Below are 17,694 nucleotides of genomic sequence, written 5' to 3' on the forward strand. Positions count from 1 at the left end.
CTCGCAGCCCTGTGGAGGAACCTGCCTTTCACTCACGAGTGACCCACAGTTGGCTGTGTGACCCCCGTCCCTGTTCACGAGCAGCATCGCTGACAGCACCACTGTGGGACGAACACCCACGAGGGGATGTGCGCAGCCCATTGACCCCTGGACAACACACTGTTCTGTCTCCAACCCTGCACTCTGCTCTGCTTGGACTGTTCCTCCATCTGCTTCAGAGAGCACGCTGTGCTGAGTGTCCTGGGGGCAGTTTTTGGCCCCTCACACCAAGAAAGCCCTTGTGGTGCTGGAGCAAGTTGAGAGAAGGGAATGGAGCTGGTGAGGGGCTGGAGCACAAGTGTGATGGGAGCGGCTGAGGGACCTGGGGGGTTCAGCTGGAGAACAGGAGGTGAGGGGAGACCTTCTGATCTCTGAACTGCCTGAAAGGAGCTTGGAGCCAGGGGGGTCGGGCTCTGCTGCCCAGGAACAAGCGCCAGGAGCAGAGGAAACGGCCTCAAGTTGCGCCAGGGGAGGCTGAGGTTGGATGTGGGGAACAATTTCTTCCCCAAAGGGCTGTGGGGCATTGGAACAGGCTGCCCAGGGCAGTGCTGGAGTCACCATCCCTGGAAGATGTATAGATGAGGAACATGGTTTAGTACTAGATTTAGGTTATGGTTGGACTCAGTGATCTCAATGGTCTCCTCCAGCTAAATGATTCTATGATTCTGGGCACACCTCGCTCACTGGTCAATATATACAGGTGCTGATAACCAGTGCCCTGAGGCTGTACCATGTGCCAGCAAGCTCTTAATATCCAGGAGCTATCTAATGTCATGTATGAAATTGCATCATGATTTACATTTGCATCCTGCTGGGCAGCTGTCTGCATCTCAGTAGCTGTCTGGCAGTGGTATGAACCATAGAACCATAGGATGTCCTGACTTGGAAGGACCCATCAGGATTGTCAAGTCCAACTCCTGTCCCTGCACAGGACACCCCACAATTCACCCCGTGTGTCTGAGGACGTTGTCCAGTCTCTCCTTGAACACTGTCAGGTTGGGGCTGTGACCCCTCCCTGGGAGCCTGTTCAGTGTCCAGCACCTCTGGGTGAAGAACCTTTTCCTCATGTCCCACTGACCCTCCCTGGCACATCTTCTGCCGTTCCCTGGGTTCTGTCACTGTCACAGAGAAGAGCTCAGCCCTGCCCCTCCTGCTCCTGCTGAGGAACCTGCAGCCCCATGAGCTCTGCCCTCAGTCTGCTCTGCTCCAGCTGAGCAAACCCAGGGACTTCAGCCGCTCCTCATACGGTTTCCCCTCCGAACCCTTCACCAAGTTCATGTCCCTCCTCTGGACACCCTCCAGTAGCTTTGTCTCCTTTTCTCCTGTGTCCCCAGCCCTGCACACAGTGAATGCTCCAGGTGAGGCCGCCCCAGCACAGAGCAGAGCGGGACAATCCCCTCCCTGCCCGGCTGGCCGTGCTGTGCTGGATGCACCAGGACACCGGGCCCTCTTGGCTCCAGGGACACAGGTGGCTCAGTCAGCAGCTTCTCTTCCGTAAAAGAAAGACTGAAGCTCAAAGTCTCTGTAGCTGAGCACCCTCAGGATGCATCCAGGGCTGGGGGGATGTGCTGACAGGCTGTGGGATGCTCACCTGGAGCTGGATCTGTGGCGTGAGCGTAGGGAGGGCTCAACCTTCCAGATGGAGCCTTGCTCCTGGGGCTGAACACAGGGTAGCGTGGAAGTGTTACCTGGGCTGCTTGGAACACTTGTTCAGTGTCCCGCCTCACTTAGGAGGCCTGACCTGGGAAGAAGGGAGGAGCAGAGATGTTTTGAACATAGCTTGCTTTATTCTTCAGTGTTTAGCTCCAGAAATTCAGAGTCCCTTTTAGATATGGAGCATAATTGTTGATGTGGGCCTCCGGTGCTGACGTGGGGTTTCCATACCCTCATTGAAGGCAAGGAAGGGCTCTCCTCTACAAGAGTCATCATACCCGTTTTGTGGATGGGTGTTGGGATTCCTGTGCTGTAGCAGGAGGGGAGGAGTGCACTCACATGAGGCTGGGAGCCTTTCCACGGTGTGGGAGCATCTCCTGCTGCTGCAGCCAGGGAAACTTGGTACTTCACCTGGACATGGGAGAGAGAGATTTATGAGGTTTTCCAAGGGGAATTAAATCCCATGAAAATGGTTGGTCCTAGACATTGCCTCCTGCATGGAGCGCTTTATCCACAACCCCTTTGGGATACAGTGACAAGAAGGCAAGTGCCTGTTTGCAGACCAGTTTCAGGCAAGTCAGTGGAAGAGCCATTCTGGAATGGTGGAGGGGTCCCTGTCTGCACTGGACAGAAGGTTTTCCCCTCAACCCAAAGACAGCACCCAGAGGATGGAGACCTTTAGCACAAAATCCATGTTTTACCATGAACATGTTTGTGTTGCTTTTTAGGACTCCAAACGCTTTGAAGGGATTGATGTGGACTTTAAAGAACTGGCCTATGAAACTCAGAAAACCCCAAATGTGGTTGAGGCCACCAATAAACCAGGTCTGTCCCAACAGCTGGAGGACATTCAGAGTAGGTAGGTACAACTTCAGTCCCAGGATTTTGTCAGAGACTGGGATCAGCTCTAATAAGTTGGTTTAACCTGTGCTCCAAGGCTTTCCTTCTGGACTGTGCGTTCTTTGCATTCACACATTGAGTCTTTTTATTCATGATCCATCACCCTGAAGCCCCCAAGGTGGATTCTGGCTTTGCGTATGTGCAAACTCTTATCTTGAATATTGATTTGCACACATACAAAGCTAGGCACTCAGTTGGTTTTGATAACATGTGGCCTCACTGCCACCCCAAATTTGGTGTCTTAAATATCTATTTAGCAGTCCAAGCAGGGATATCTGCAGCAGAGCTGATCCCATGTGCTTTAATTAACAAAATTATCTTTGTGTGTGTACCCTTCACAGATGGTATAACTAAACTCCCTGAGAAAGACCTTAATGTCCAGAGATGGATACAGTTCTCACCTAACATATGAGCTACTCTACCTGGAACACACCTAACAAGTTAACGTGAGAGCTGTTGTGTCAGTAATAACTATCCATTTAAAATAGAGATCTAATTTTACTTCCTAAACAGATAAGGCCCGTGTTCCCCACAGAGGACGAACTGCATGTTATTTATGGACTTTGAAAGCTCAGCAGCAGTTTAACATGTAAACACTGAGAGATTCATTTTAGAACGGAGCAAACAAGTTTCTTTTCAGGCTTCACAAGCACAAAAAGCTGAGTAGGTTTGAATCAGACTTTAAAATGTGCTCATTAGAATAAAAGCAGTTTTGGAAACTTTCATCCTAGTGTGAAATCACCTGTGGCAGTTGAGAGCTTGTCTAAAACAGTAAGTCAGACTGCAAAGCCTTTCTAGCCTCTTCTTCCACCTGTGTTTCTGCTTTTTGGTGAGGATTCTCTGACTCTTTGTCTGTTTGACCCTTGGGAGTGGAGAGAGATCTATGAGTTACTATGTGCTTTGTTATCTATTTGGAAAATGCTGTAAAGGACCAGCCTGCAGGCTCAGCTCATGTCTGGCATTTCCCCATGGGAGGGGAGAATCTGCTCGATGACCCAAACTGTAGCACGACACATTAAAGGATATTCACCCGCCTGTCCTGGGCTCTATTTTTCTGCTCTTCTCCCCAGGTTGTCCCTGTGTGAGAAGGCTTTGGCTGAATATTTGGACATGAAAAGATTGGCCTTTCCCAGATTTTACTTTGTTTCTTCAGCAGATTTATTGGATATTCTTTCCAATGGCACCAACCCACAGCTGGTAAGCCTTGCACTGTGTCACCTTCACATTTTCCAGCTGTCAGTAATGTCAGGGTGGAAGATGCTGTCTAGGGACTCAGCTGTAGCTTATCCTTTCTTGAGTGCCTTTTCTCCCACCCTCACTTGGATTAACAATAACTCTTTCACTGCTGGCCTTCATCTGTCGTCTCTGAAAGGCAATGCGCACACTGTAAGTTGTCCCATCTGTCCCTGGTGATGCTTGCAGATGGTTCTGAAAGCACTGCACAGAGCAGAGCTATGTTCTTGATACCATAAAAACAGTGGGTTTGTTTCTGCTGGGATACAGTGAGGTCGGGGGAAACCATTTCTTGAGGATCTCAGCCAAAACTTGTTGCTGAGCTTGGTTCCCCAAGCTGGGATGCCAGCAAACAGCATCTGTTGTTGAAAGAGCCACAGACCGATCATTCAAATGTGACAGTGTTGACAACCGAGGGCTTGGAGACGTCTCTGTTTTTAGGCAGAGGAGACATCTGCTAGTCAGCCACTTCTTCCTTCCCCCATGCAAAGGTCTTTGGGATGGCCTGTTTACAGGGGAAGAGCAGAACACAGCCTGGAAGAGGTAAGACAGCTGGTGGTCAGACAGTGGCTGTGGCCAAGGCAGGACTTCCTTGGGTTGCCACCCACCCCTGCACAGCTCTGCTTGGCCTTGTTTGGGACGCATCTTTTATTCAGAGGTTGGTGCATAAAACCAGTGAAAACGTTCACAGCAAAAGGCGAGTGTTGGATGATGAACAAAGTCCTAATTCTGTCTTTTGGTAGCGAGTATTTTCACTTTCTTCAGGCTTTCCACCATTTTCAGTATTGATGTGAGCACAGGAATGGAGCAGGTTTGCATGTGTATTTGGAAATGCTGTTGTTTCCCTCTAACCTTTAACGCTGCTTCTATCTGTGTCTGCTGCTGGGTGATTTCAGCCCACAGAGTATCATAAATACATAGTTGATTGATATTTAAAATGAAGAGGAAAAGAAAAACACAGGAAGCAAAGATACTGTGTTGAAATGCTCTGTTGAGTAAGAAGAAATTCCTGGTGTTTTCTGTTATTCAAAAGTATTTGCAGTAAAATCAAAGTAAATGTCAAGCAGTATCATACATAGATACACTCTCAGCCTTCCCAATGTAGTTTCAAAGTCTGATGATTCCTAAAGGAGGATTAAATACACAATGACATTATCCTCGTGAACTGGGTGCTGAACTCGTGCAGATTCAGGTGCGCTCGGGCTCTGGCAGCAGGATCGCAGCAAGTGCTGGGGTTGTGTCCGAACCCTCCAGACTGGACAGGGTCTGGGAAGGGGCAGCTGGGGATTTGTGACCAGAAGCTTCTACATGTAAGAAGAAGTTTCTACGGTTTACTTACGGTTTGAAAAGAGATAAGCTTATGGCCTCAAGATACGCTTAATGGCCTCAAGTTGTGCCAGGGGAGGTTCAGATTGGATATTGTAAAAAAATTCTTCCCAGAAAGGGCTGTGGGGCATGGGAACAGGCTGCCCAGGGCAGTGCTGGAGTCACCATCCCTGGAGGGGTTTAAAAGACATTTAGACGAGGTTCTTAGGGACATGGATTAGTGCCAGAGCTAGGGTATGGCTGGACTTGATCCTGAGGGTTTCTTCCACCCAAAATGGTTCTGTGATCTGGGGGGATGCTGAGTGCCCTGTGCTTCTCAGAGTCACTTAGCACCTCCCAGGGTTTGGCCCTGCTTGTATGTGTGTGAGAAGCTGCGTCCACTTGCAGCACAGCTCATGAGAGGGAGGGTTGTAGTTCTTTGTGAGTCAGTGAGTCAGAATTAGATGGACAAATCCACCTCCACCCTTCCTTCTCTGAAAGCATCAGAGCATTGGGCATCTCACGCAGAATCCCAGGATGTCAGGGTTGGAAGGGCCCTGGAAAGCTCATCCAGTCCAATCCCCCCATGGAGCAGGAACACCCAGCTGAGGTTCCACAGGAAGGGGTCCAGGGGGTTTGAATGGCTGCAGAGAAGGAGACTCCACAACCTCCCTGGGCAGCCTGGGCCAGGCTCTGACACCCTCACTGAGAAGAAGTTTCTTCTCAAATTTAAGTGAAACCTCCTGTGTTCCAGTTTGAACCCATTCCCCCTTGTCCTATCACTGGTTGTCACTGAGGAGAGCCTGGCTCCATTCTCCTGACACTCCCCCTTTATATATCTGTAAACATGAATGAGGCCCCCCTCTGTCTCCTCTTCTCCAGCTCCAGAGCCCCAGCTCCCTCAGCCTTTCCTCACACGGGAGATGCTCCACTCCCTTCAGCATCTTGGTGGCTGCGCTGGACTCTCTCCAGCAGTTCCCTGTCCTTCTGGAGCTGAGGGGCCACAACTGGTCACAATATTCCAGGTGTGGTCTCCCCAGGGCAGAGCAGAGGGGCAGGAGAACCTCTCTGACCCACTGACCACCCCCTTCTAACCCACCCCAGGTACCATTGGCCTTCCTGGCCACAAGGGCCCAGTGCTGGCTCATGGTCACCCTGCTGTCCCCAGGACCCCCAGGTCCCTTTCCCTCATTTCTCATCTCCCCTATGGGAGTTTTTCTACCTCTCTGCTGTAATTGAGAGAGGCAGCTCCTGTCTGGGACTGCTTTGGGAGCTTCCCCTTTCTGTGGGGACGTCAGTCCTAGGAGAATCTCACCTTCATTGGCGTGGGGCGCGCAGTGATGCAGTTGTGTGTTACGCAGTGGTCTGGAAGAAGTGCTGGTGACCTGCTCAGCTCCCAGCAGGCAGATGCTGATGTTGAGAGCCCACAGCATCTCCCTGTTGGCTTTGCAGACTCAGATGGAGGTGAACAGGAAAGAACTGAATTATTCTTTTCCTTCTGGAAGAGTGCTTTTGGTGAACATGGTTGTTCTGTAGGAGGTCTGGGCTGTTTATCATAGGTCTTAGGCAGAAATAAAGATCTTTCTTCTCCATGAAAGAGAATTTAGGATATTTCACTAGCACAAAATCAGTTTCTAGTAGTGGAAAAACAGGAAAGTTCATAGTGAAGAAAACTCCACGTTGTGCTGAGAATAGGATGAGGTGGAGAAATGGCTACAGACTTCTCATCACTACATGTAGGGAAATTTGGGGTAGGAGTCATGAGGTGTTTCAATGTTTTCTATGCTTTTGCTCTGTATGGAAGATTTCCCAATGGAGAAACATGATTTATTAAGGCATGTCTGTTTTCTAAATTCCGTAGAAATAGGTGGAAGTATTACAAGAGACAGCAAGAGGCTTTTGTTGGCAGTATGTTGGCCACATTTGAGAAGATGTGGTGCTACCTAAATATCCAAGATATTTTGTTAACATGATTTTGCTTGTGACATGTATAGTGATCTTCATTCCGCTCGTCCTATCTCGGTTGCTTTATTTACACAACCCGTTTTGCAGGTGCAACGTCATCTTTCCAAACTCTTTGACAGCTTGGCCAGGATGAAATTCCAGCTGGACTCTGAGCAAAAGCCAACCAGGGTTGGCCTGGGAATGTACAGTAGAGAGGAGGAGTACGTCAGCTTCAGCGAGCCCTGGGACTGCAGTGGGCAGGTGAGAGGGAAGTCCTTGTCTATCAAAACTGTCCGGTGGAGTCTGCTCCCCTGCCCCTCGTGTGAGATCCCTTGCCAAGACGTCATAGAGCTTCACTGCTCTCCCTTGGTGCATGAGAAAAGCTGGAAGAGGTGGTGATTTAGTACCTCCTTACACCACAACCTTTCGTGTCACTCTGGATAGGTCCTCACTAAGGGGGGACGTGGATGTCGCAGTCCACTGTGAGAGAAAGAGCTGTGCCATTTTTCTGACTAGGTTTTTAATTTGATTTTTTCTAAGACCTTTTGAAGGTTAGTCTTAAAGCTTGCTACAAATATCCTCGGTGAGGGAGGGGATGCAGACTGAAAAGAGACTAAGCTATTCCATAGTACCTCTGCACGGGTGTGTTTGGCAGGAGAAGGCCTTTTACCTGTTTCTCAAGTCTTCATTATTTCATACCACGAGTGAAAGTATGAAATGTAAGAATCAAGCTACTGCTCAGCTTATCTATCCTGGTAGTTTCACCTTTCTGCACGGTCTATTACAGGAAGCTAAAGTACGTAATACCGGCTACTGAGCTCCCCAGCAATGGAGCTTGCTGCGTTCAGTCTGTCTTCTTGTTGAGGGCTTTGCCTGTGAAATATGAAATTCAGCAGGAATTGTGTTCCCAAGTTTGGCAGCATCTTTCTTCTGCTGCTGGCAGACTGCCACATCCCACCAGGGATTCTGTCATGGCCTGGAGGTGGAACACACCTGACCAAATTATTCATTGACGGAGTTCATTTTGGTTCCTCCTGTAGCTAGAGTTCAAGAAAAAAATCTGTCTTCTGTTCTTGGTGTCTGGAAGTAGATGCTAATCCTACAGTACCAGAATTAGCCAAATCTACCCAGTCTGAAGGAGGCTGTGAGGTTTGGTTAACTCATAGAATGTCCTGAGCTGGAAGGGACCCACCAGGATCATGGAGTCCAAGTCCTGTCCCTGCAGTGACAACCCCACAGGTCACCCCGTGTGTCTGAGGACGTTGTCCAGTCTCTCCTTGAACACTGTCAGGTTGGGGCTGTGACACCTCCCTGGGAGCCTGTTCAGTGTCCAGCACCTCTGGGTGAAGAACCTTTCCCTCATGTCCAGTCTAAAGAGAACTGAGATGCTTGCCTCATTTCCTATCTTCACTAATTACCAAAGGCACTTAAGAAGAGCAAATGTGTTACTGGGATTTAATCTCTTTCCCAGGTTGAAGTCTGGCTCAGTCATGTACTAGACAGCATGAGGGCTACTGTGAGAGATGAGATGACAGAAGCCGTCATGGCTTATGAGGAAAAACCAAGGGAACAATGGCTCTTTGACTATCCTGCCCAGGTATCTGCCACTGCTTCTTATCACCACTCAGGCTGGCTCGTGGAAAGGTAGCTCTTGGGTTCCCCATCAGTCCTGCCCTTCCCTTCTTTCAGCAGCTGTGGACAGGCATGTTTCTGGCCTCCACCTTGCTGTCCAGGAGAGAGGGAGGATGAGTTGTCCTTTATCCTGGCGGTCTCCTGATGGAGTTTTCAGGCTGAGCTCCATGCTCTGGTTGGGGCTCTTGGTTGGGTGACAGAGCCCAGGGGCTTGGGCAGTGCAGTCTGTACAGCCAGAGCAGTGAGAGGTGCAGCAGGAAGGCAAAGTGGTGAGGCCTGATAAGAGTGAAGAGCCCCTCAGATGCACCTCTGACAACCTCGTGGTCTCCAACTCTTCCTCCTCTGCTGTGTCAGGCATGTGAAAGGTGCTGATTTACTTACAACTAGCTGCTAAATGTGTCTATCACTGATATGGTGTTTTAAATGAATGTCATGGAGCAGATCCTTGTTGTACTGTCTGCTGTGACTACTGTATGAAAAAATACTTAATTTCATGTCACGGATGTTTCATCCTTGATCTCCCTGTGGATCCGACACTCTTGAACATAAGGAAGCTTTGGTATTTTCCCTGATACTGAACCAGCCTATTTCCCTAGGTGGCGCTTTGCTGCACCCGGATCTGGTGGACAACCGAGGTTGGGATTGCCTTTGCCAGGGTGGAGGAAGGCTACGAGAATGCGATGAAGGAATAGCACAAGAAGCAAGTGACCCAGCTGAACACCCTCGTTACCATGCTGATCGGGCAGCTCTCCAAGGGCGACAGACAGAAAATCATGACCATTTGCACCATCGACGTGCATGCTCGGGATGTGGTGGCAAAGATGATAGCACAGAAGGTTGGTGTTGGCAGTTCAGCACAGTTCTGTGGGTGCTGGAGAGGGGGCTTCAGGGGGCCCAACCACTGGCCATTCAGATCACTGCCGGTCTCAGTGGGAGACGTATGACTAAATTTATTTCTACAATGTTTGTAGTAAGTGTGCAGAAAGCCCCTGTAAGCCTGCAGAGCTGTGCTGTGTCATGGCCCTGCAACACCAACTTGTAGTTGCTGCAGATTCACACCAGGAGTGAGAGCGCGGCACTGCGTCCTGGTGCCAAGACATGTGCTGGTGGATGATGGTGGTGTGTTGGGAGGCTGCTGGACTCAGTCTCAGTTTTGACTTTAGAAAGTAAGAAAAAGCATTCAAGCTTTGTTCTTTGTAGCGTCCTTTGTCTGGTGTGGGGCCACAGGGACTTATGTGGGACTCCCTTCTCCTGCAACACCTCTCCCACACTACTCCCCTGTCCCTGACACCATGCCAAGTGTTTAGCCTTGCAGGTGGGTGGGAAGATGCCCTGAATGTATTGGGTTGTGGCTCTTCCCTCATCTGTGTCATCTCAGAGGCAGCCAGGCTGCTCACAGGGTCTCTGTCTTCAAGGCTCAGCTGGGCTCAGTGGTGCCTCGGTCCAGCCTGGGGTGAAGTGATGCATCTGGACCTGCCTGCTGGTTGTGCAGAGAGCGCTGGCCATGCCTGTCTTTGTCCACCTGTCCCCAGTCTGTTTCCTTGGTGCTGTCTGCAACCTCTTCCTTGTCTAGATGGCCTCTGCTCCTTCTCTCACTCTGGTTGCGTTATGAGACCTTCTTCATGACTTGCTGCTTCTTAAATCTATTCAGGAGTCTTTTTGTAAGGCTCTTTCTCTTGGCCATTAATTTTTTCCTCTCCCACCAATGTGGTCACTAATTTGGTTCCTCCCCTTTACTGATGGGAGATGGGGAGGTGACATTTCTCACCGCATTGCAAGGAGGCGGCCTTCCTCACCACACCTGCCTTGCAGTGAGGACCAGTCATCCCCCATGAAAATTTCATAGCAGTCGCTATTTTGGCCCCCGAGCTGCATGTGTTTGGCATCCCCGGCCTTCCTGTAATGGTGTTTGTGGGTGTGTTGCAGGTGGACAATGCCCAGGCCTTCATTTGGCTGTCACAGCTCCGGCACAGATGGTCAGATGAGGAACGGCACTGCTTTGCCAACATCTGTGACGCCCAGTTCCTGTACTCCTGTGAATACCTTGGCAATACCCCTCGGCTTGTGATCGCTCCGCTGACCGACAGGTAAGTCCCTGGGACACAATGTCATAGCTGGGCTTTGCCACACAGGTAGAGAGAGAGATGCCAACCAAAGATGGATTTAGTTCAGACACCTGTATCCCTCTTGTTCTGTCTCCATGTCCCAGCACTCCAGTGGTCGAGCTCTAACTCTTATCTGGTTTTTGGTGGTACCCTCTGGGGAATTTGTACATCAGATCCCTGGGTGGGATTCAGCTCACACATTAAAACACTTGTGGGTGTCTTCCTGTGCACAAGATGTCCACAGTCCATAAAGCTGGTGAGTCTAGAGAGCTTTCATCCCATCTTGAAGCAGACATCTACCTGGTTGCCTCAGTGGGGACACCTAGGGTTACTTGAGATACTCTGTGTTGTCCCACCTGGCTTCCAGCTGCCAATCCAGAAGTGTAAAAGTCTCCTATGGACCCCTTGTCATATCTCTCCACCCTATGTGACATTTCAGCAACCAAGAGCATCTCAGGTGGCTCTAGTCACCTGTGTTAGTCAGCTGCGTCAAGCCCCCAGGTATCATCAGGTTTTGTTGGCTATATTGACTACACCTCTGTGGCTTATACAGGTAGTATAGATACTCACATGTGGACACCACCCCAGTGTCCATCATCAACATGATGGAGAAACTTTGGGACTTGCTGCAGCTTTGAGTTGGGTTCACTCATAGGCCACCTGAGCAGGTTTCTGTCAGTGACAGGTCTTCCAGAAAAGCTGTCCTTTTCTCATACTGCCTGAGATGTGCCCAATATCCATGAGTTGTATGAGGATCCAGAGAGAACACAAGCTGGACATGAAGAGGTTTGGGCAGACCTTGGTGGAAGATGAGTATCTCTTGGAGAAAACAGAGCTGAGCAGAGGTGGTAATTAATGCCAAGAAGGCTTTCAGCTCAGACATGACCCCTGCTCACGTACAGCTTTTCAGAGGAGAGGCTCTGCTGAGTGCAATGCTCTAGTGCTGTTGCCCTGCAGCCCACAGTTGACCTATTGGACATATTTCCTTTTTTCATTCATCATTCACTGTGACAGATGTTACATCACCCTGACCCAGTCACTGCACCTGACCAGGAGCGGAGCACCTGCAGGCCCTGCGGGCACTGGCAAGACGGAGACTACGAAAGATTTGGGGCGAGCCCTGGGCATCATGGTGTACGTGTTTAACTGCTCCGAGCAGATGGACTACAAGGTATGGCTCCCACCTCGGCTGCAGTGCGGTCACATGGGGCTGGGGATGCTCAGGGCCCGAGCAAACCTGAAGGATGAGAGTAATCCAATGGTACCTGGGGTGCATTAGGAGAGGTATGACCAGCAGGTCAAGGGAGGTTGTTCCTTCCGCTCTGCTCTGCCCTGGTGATGCCACATCTGGAGTTGTGTCCAGTTCTGGGCTCCCCAGTTTAAGAAGGAATAACTGCACAGAGTCCAGCAGTGGGCTACAAAGATGCTGAGGGGTCTGGAGCTTCTTTCTTGTGAGGAGAGACTGAGAGAGCTGGAGCTGTTGAGCTGGAGAAGAGAAGCTGAGAGGGATCTGATCAATGGGATCAATATCTCAGGGTGGGTGTCAGAGGATGGACCAGACTCTGTTCAGTGGTGCCCAACGCCAGGGTGAGGGGCAGCGGGCACAGACTGAAACACAGGAGGCTCCATATCTGAACAGGAGCAGAAACTTGTTTGCTGGGAGGTGCCAGAGCCTGGCCCAGGCTGCCCAGAGCGGGTGTGGAGTCTCCTTCTCTGAGACATTGAAACCCGCCTGGACCCACCTGTGTGATCTGCTCTGTGACCCTGCGTGAGCAGGGCTTGGACTGGGGGATCTGCAGAGGTCCCTTCAGCCCCACCAGCCTGGGATTCTGTGATCACCTCTCTCCAAATCCCTGCTACACTCCTTTAAGCTGAATGCCTTTTCCTTCTCCTCCCGTTCCTTCTCTAAGATTTGCACAAGGTTCTTCAGGAGGCAGAGACCCGAACTATCTTCTCTGCCTCATTATGCATTTCCCTTCCTTTCTGGAGTTAGATTTCATGTGTAATTCTTCAAAAATGTTGGTCTGTTCAGTTGAGACCAAGGCTGTGCTGATAGTTGGACCCTGGTCGTTTCTTCTCGGCGTGCTCGCGACCTGGCAGCCCCTGGCACGGGGAGGGACCTGTCCTGGTTTTCTCAGGATCCTCTCCCAGAATAAACCCAAAACACAGTGAACCTTCAGCCGCTACAGAGCACTGAATCATTAGGCTGAGTCTTGCTCTCTGCCAGTCTGGCACGGTACAGTGATTTTGGTAGCCTCGGATCATATTTCATTTAGCTTATGGGCTCTCCCAGGAAACGGGACCATCAGTAATTCAGCACAAGTGACCTTTAAATGAAACTGGTGCACAGATATATCGAGAAAGTGCAATTAGCAGATAAAGTGGCAAGCTGCGCAGAGCTATAAATATTATAATTGAGTTGTGCCTGCTGTTTCCATGCACTTTTCTAAATACCCACAATAGACTGTAAATTGCTATAAATAAACAGGCTGGGAAATAAAATCAATTTTTTGCTGGAGTTGATTCCATTTATGATTTCACTCCTGTAATCTTTGTTTTTGTTCTGTTTTTCCAGTCTTGTGGGAATATTTACAAAGGCCTTTCCCAGACGGGAGCCTGGGGCTGTTTTGATGAATTTAACAGGATCTCAGCTGAGGTCCTTTCTGTGGTTGCTGTACAGGTGAGTGGAGAAACACTCATAAATAAATACAAACAGAGCAGAGCCATTCTGCAGTCTTTGGAGCAAGGGTAAAAATGGCAATTGCATATTGCCGGTTTCAGTTCTGTGTGTAGGCAGGTGTGGGATTAGATCTCAAGATTAATCACATGAATATCACAGCACTGCCAAGATGTCGCAGTTACGTGCTGCAAAGATATTTGTCGCTTTTCTTGCCCCAGTTACAGCATTTGTGCCAAGACAATTCTTTGTAGCATCTTTTCCCAGACCACTACGCACCATGGCTCTGTACCTGTTCCTCCTCAGGAAAGCACTCGTGTCATTAATCTGCTGTGAGATAATTGCAGCACATCGTTTCAAGACAGAGAAGCTGCCTTGGCTTGCGGCTGCTCAGTCTGCAATGTAGGGAATAATTTTCACAGAGGGGAAGAGGGGTGTTTGGGGCAGATCCGCTGGACTTCTGGGGGTTCCTTATCACCCCTGGTCAGGCACAGGTTGTGTGTCATACTCAGGAGATGGGAATACATTCAGGATTAATTTTCTTAACCTGTCTCCAAAACTGTATGGCTGTGGATTTAGTTCTGGTGTCTGTGACGACAGCTCTGCCAAGTGGCTTTGGAAGGTATTCCTGGCCAACTGGCACCATTCCTTGGAGGAATGTGCGCAGCCCCGTGGTGCTCCCAAAAGCCAGTGTCAGCTGGTGACACTCGGGAGCTGGAATCTGGGGCAGATCTGCGGCCCTTGCTGACGCGCTTGCCCAGGGTACCCTGACACCGTGGGATTAAACCTGGGACAGAGCTATTGGAGCGGTGCCCAGCTGGGCATGGGTGTTTCCCCTGGCGAATGGTTTCTCATCTCCTCTGTAGTTTAGCTGCTCAGTGCATTGTGTTGGTGAGTCTCGTGTGAAGCGCAGCAGCATCCCTGGAGAAGGGCTGGAAGGGAGACTGGCCTCCCCATCGTGCCAGAAAGTCCTGTGCTCTCGTGCTTATATATATAATCTGTCACTTCGCGTCCTCCTTCCCCTCCTCTTACCAGCCCATGAGGAAACCTGGCATTATTTTATACAGGGGAAGCCTTGGGGGGCTTCAGTGCAGAAAACTGAGGTGCCAGAGTGCCCAAGTTCTTCAGGATCCAACTGTCAGCTGAGTGCGTGTTTTAGGATCCTAATATCTGATTGAGGTGCTGAATTGTTCCTGGACTCCCTTTTGGGCTCAGTGTTATAGAAAGATATAAAGCTCAGAAGTTTCTACACTTCTGTAAATGTTTCGGTCAAAGACATTGTTCTCAACCCCTCCATGAACTCCTCATTCTTCTCATCTGTTTCACTCATAATTGGTACCTTATGTGGCATCCCAGAGAAGCCCCAGGCAGGTACAAGAGTTTATGTATCATTCCCTCTCAATTTCTCTTCCGTCAGGTCCTAGTTTAAAGTTGTCATTGAAAAAAAGTCTTTGAGGATCTTGAAATAAAAAGGGAAGCTGAACAAAAGAAGCCCAGGAATGACTCAACTGCTGATGGTTCCCTCGCTCCTGGCTGGAGCGTGGCAGCTGAAGAAAGCGGCACGGCCGTCATTCCATCATGGTGTCTCCTGGCTGCTGTTAGGAGTGTTACCATGGCGATGTTTAATTGGCTGTCTTACTCATGCAGCTGATGTCGATATGGTTCCTTACAGGGAAAAATTCGATTAATTGCTTTACTTTGAGATGGCAAACAGTAGTGAGGTTAGAGCGGTGAATAGAGAGAGATTTGCCCCTCGCTGAGGTGCTGTTTGCAGAGAGGTGAACTCTTCGGAAGGAGAGGAATGAGCAGAACAAAGCTGCAGTCAGGCAAATATAAAAAACAATATAATATTAGTGAGTGAAGGTGTTAGGAGAGGTTTTACAGCTTCTGCCTTCTGGTTTTGGTTTTAAATCAAACGTCTGATGTCCCAAAATCTTTAAAAGTGATATCAAGTGGTCAGTTTACAACTGAGCTGAGGCCAAGCTTATTGGGAGGTGCTACCCCTTCTCTGGGCCTGGTCAGGGAACGGAGCAGGCACAGGAGGGTTTTGGGATGTCCTGAAGAGCAACGCTGTGTGGGGAGAGGTGAGATGGGTAGAGGGAATAATGGGCCCATATTGTGATAGACTTTGGGGAGTGCGTTTGGGTGTTGGCTGTGTTGTGGATACCTGTACTGCCCTGTGTCTCTCTCACACATCAGACCTCTGCTGGGCTGGCTGGTTCAGAGATGGTGGAGCCTCTGGTGGTGTTTTTGCTGTGAGATGTGCTGAGCAGTGTCCCACAGGTGATGTCAAAAGCCAAGGTGAATGCAGGCAGTGCTGGGGACATTTCCCGCTCCTGAGTTGCTCTTCCTGACCCACGTTCATCATTGTCTCATGGAGCAAAGGTGTGAAGTCTTGCAACTCCTTTGCATTTTGACTTTCCACTCTCTTCAGCTCTTTTTTCTGCTTTGCCAGAGTTTGACTGAGATGGGAAATTGATATTGCCATGCTGATGTACTCCAAACAGTGTATAAAGCTTTATGCTGCCGGTAAAAAATAAAACAGTGATTAGCCCCATTTGTCACGAGGCCAAGAGTAACGAAGGAAGCACCGTTGTCTGATGTGTTTTTCATAAGTGAACGCTGATACTATAGTACTGTCTTGATTTCTAGGTGAAGAGCGTGCAGGATGCAATACGGGAGAAGAAGAAATCCTTCCATTTTCTTGGAGAAGACATCAACTTAGTACCATCAGTAGGCATTTTCATCACCATGAACCCTGGTTACGCAGGGCGAACAGAGCTACCTGAGAATTTAAAAGCTCTCTTCAGGTGAGTCCAGGTCAGGGTTTGTGACCTGGCAGAAACTGTCTTTTGGAACATCCAGGCTCGACCTCATGTCCTTGGGGAATTCACTTGCATAGGGCATTCGCAGGTAGTTTAAGCCTTGCACAACAGGCCTGGGTCTGGGCACGCACAGGCAGGGCAAAGGAGCTCTGTCCCTTGTCGTGGGGAAGGCAGAGGGTGACCTGGCTCGTAAAAGAAGGCCTAGAAGATGAAGCTGCAAATGCGCTGCCTGTAAGACCTGTAGTCAAGAAATACTTGTTCTGCAATGCCTCCTCACCTGTCATTTTAGGCCGTGTGCGATGGTTGTGCCAGACTTTGAGCTGATCTGTGAAATTATGTTGGTGGCTGAGGGACTCATCGAGGCCCGGGTGTTAGCCAGGAAGTTCATTACTCTCTACCAACTCTGCAAAGAGCTCCTGTCCAAGCAGGTGAGCCTGATTCTGTGGCTGAGTGGTATGATGAATCTCCAAAATCAGCAGAAACATGGCACTGTGCTGCTCAGCTCCATGGCTAACGTTTCACAGCTTTTATTTAATGGCTGCATTTGCACTGGCTGCTGGGGGAGGAGAGGGTTGGTGATCATCGGAGCAATAAGATTTTCAGACTGCTTTACTGGAGCATCTGCAGGGACAAAAGCATTTGACCAGCTGCATTAATGGGAGACCTTTCAGTGAGTTTAAATGACACCATGTTTGGGGTAGTATTCAGTGACCTTTTGCTTTCCAGTCTCTTCCTATTGATTCTCCTGCCTGCAAAGGGTTTATGGTGTCCCTCTCTGAGTTCAGCCTTAGGCTGGTTCCAGGTCTTGTTAGAGTTACTGTCAGTGCAAAGCAAATCAGATTTTTCCTTGTCATTATTTGTGTAGATCGAAGCTGGGTCCAGAGGAGACCTGAATCAGGATTCCTGATGATACAAACCTGATCTTGGCTGTGCCAGCATGAGGCTGGGTGGGATATGCTCTGTCGCAGAAACTTGGTGCTGTGCCTTGAGGGGCCTGGTGGAAGCCATGGCCTCCCACACAGAGCAGTCAGCTGTCGAGCTGTGCTCTGGAGGGTGTTAACAGGACAGAAATATGAACAGTTGTTTGTTGGCTTGAGAGTTCTTCTCATGCCGTTTTGTGGTACTTTTTCAGCAGTGTCTTTACTGACCCCTTATTCCTGGACCTCCTCTGAGACCAAACAGGCTTGTCATCTTGTGATGGGCAGGGTGGAGAAACTTGGGTCTTTGGGGCCTCATAATGGACTAACAAGCCTTTCACCTTGGTGGCTCCTGCAGATGCAGGGGGCTGGCTGGCCTTGCTATAGGTGCTTTATGATTTAGGTGAAACAAATTGCTTTGGTCTCTGGAGTGCAAATCCTGCTGCTGTCTTACTGCCAACTGT

At 49.6% G+C, this 17,694-nt stretch overlaps 2 protein-coding genes across 19 annotated transcripts in view; both read left to right on the forward strand.

Annotated features, from left to right (window-relative positions):
- Positions 1-9,398, forward strand: part of LOC139825463 (dynein axonemal heavy chain 9-like) — a 56,734-nt gene extending 47,336 nt beyond the window's left edge. Inside the window, exons 22-26 of the mRNA XM_071817749.1 lie at positions 2,421-2,551; positions 3,663-3,789; positions 7,183-7,335; positions 8,546-8,671; positions 9,303-9,398. Coding sequence (XP_071673850.1) covers positions 2,421-2,551; positions 3,663-3,789; positions 7,183-7,335; positions 8,546-8,671; positions 9,303-9,398 — 633 coding nt within the window. The remainder of the gene's footprint in view (positions 1-2,420; positions 2,552-3,662; positions 3,790-7,182; positions 7,336-8,545; positions 8,672-9,302) is intronic.
- LOC139825460 (dynein axonemal heavy chain 9-like) overlaps positions 9,310-17,694 on the forward strand; it is a 184,354-nt gene continuing 175,969 nt past the window's right edge. For 16 of the 18 annotated variants that reach the window (XR_011742077.1, XR_011742073.1, XR_011742079.1 and 13 more), the window contains exons 1-6: positions 9,310-9,542; positions 10,633-10,793; positions 11,826-11,982; positions 13,387-13,491; positions 16,141-16,298; positions 16,603-16,741. Coding sequence is in view for 6 of the 18 variants with exons in the window: in XM_071817656.1 (XP_071673757.1) it covers positions 9,438-9,542; positions 10,633-10,793; positions 11,826-11,982; positions 13,387-13,491; positions 16,141-16,298; positions 16,603-16,741 (825 nt within the window). In the remaining 12 variants the exon portion in view is untranslated. Of the gene's footprint in view, positions 9,543-10,632; positions 10,794-11,596; positions 11,619-11,823; positions 11,983-13,386; positions 13,492-16,140; positions 16,299-16,602; positions 16,742-17,694 lie in introns of those variants that run through there. The other 2 variants (XR_011742070.1, XR_011742076.1) reach the window with 2 other exon arrangements.

Source organism: Patagioenas fasciata, chromosome 21, assembly GCF_037038585.1.
Source record: "Patagioenas fasciata isolate bPatFas1 chromosome 21, bPatFas1.hap1, whole genome shotgun sequence".
Classification (NCBI taxonomy): Eukaryota; Metazoa; Chordata; class Aves; order Columbiformes; family Columbidae; genus Patagioenas; species Patagioenas fasciata.